The sequence below is a fragment of the Penaeus monodon genome, chromosome 15, assembly GCF_015228065.2.
Source record: "Penaeus monodon isolate SGIC_2016 chromosome 15, NSTDA_Pmon_1, whole genome shotgun sequence".
Classification (NCBI taxonomy): Eukaryota; Metazoa; Arthropoda; class Malacostraca; order Decapoda; family Penaeidae; genus Penaeus; species Penaeus monodon.
In genome coordinates this window covers 19,599,130-19,600,285 of record NC_051400.1, presented here as the reverse complement: position 1 = coordinate 19,600,285, position 1,156 = coordinate 19,599,130, and the positions used below count along the sequence as shown (strand labels likewise).

At 30.5% G+C, this 1,156-nt stretch overlaps 1 protein-coding gene across 1 annotated transcript in view; it reads left to right on the top strand.

The window, feature by feature from the left end:
- LOC119581804 (protein polybromo-1-like) overlaps nt 1-1,156 on the top strand; it is a gene marked incomplete in the record, with an annotated part of 66,711 nt that overhangs the window by 38,478 nt on the left and 27,077 nt on the right. The window contains 2 exon segments of the mRNA XM_037929935.1: nt 424-593; nt 746-790. Coding sequence (XP_037785863.1) covers nt 424-593; nt 746-790 — 215 coding nt within the window.

Here is a 1,156-nt window from a genome sequence, read left to right as displayed (position 1 = left end):
AACTCATGTTATTTTGGAGTACCATAATTTTACTCAAGTGAGAGAAATGCTCTTCAAAATGTATTTATTCTTTCAGATTTCAAAATACACAACTGTAGACAATCACAAAAAGGATTTTCAGACATTGATCACTTAACTTTCCCTTGATGTACTTCTCATCTCCCCCAGTATAGATTTGCAAATAAAGGATTTATTTTATCTTTCCTTTTTGTTTTGCTTTAAAAGGCACTGCTATGCAAAATATGAGGGTTTCCAAATTAGGTATTCAAAGAGTAAGGAAGTTAAATCTGTAATAGCAAAATTATTACCCACAAAACCATCACTGAAAGTGCAGAATTGGTTATCATATGTTGTGTTATTAGGTTATATAAACCCATTATACTGATAGGAAATCATCTATTTTGTTTTTAATTTTTTTAACAGCCAGGCCAACAGAGATACGTGAGAGTGACATATACATCTGTGATAACTTTTTGGATGAGATGAACCAGCGTGTTAGTGCACTGCAAAGTGGACTACGCAAGTTCAAGTTATCTTCACTTGTAACTCCTGATGAAGTTTATTTCTTCAGGAAACCAGTTGTAATTCATAAGGTAATATTTGAATCTATGTCCATCTTTTGTTTTATTGTTTGATTATGTCCAAGGCTTCAAACAAAAAAATAAATTTGATTAGAGTTATGATATATTTTTTGTTTTCCTAAGTTTGTATGTTTGTGGGATTTCAAATGTTTCTATTGTTTCAGTATGATCCTACAGTGCCATTGGTGAAGAAACAGTCTTTGAGTTATGTAAGTATTAAAAGCAAAAATAGTCTTTAATTATATCAAAAGTGGACATTCTCATCTCATCTTGAATGTTTTCATAAAACCTGATAAAAAAAAAAAAAGTATTCAACATTTTACAGCAGCTTGTCACAGCTCTATATTTGATAAAATGTAATTTCATTTGAATATATGTTATTCTGTACTGCATAATAGATTTTAGACCTACGTATTAAAAAAAAAAATTGGAGCTAAATTGTGCTGCAGAGTCCCAGAAAAATGTCAGATGCTATTGCAGAAGTAAACTTAGCTTTGCAAATGGTTATTATTAGCATAATTAATTGGGGGTCTAAACCCAATACTGCCAGAAAAATGTGATTTTCACTGTAGTAT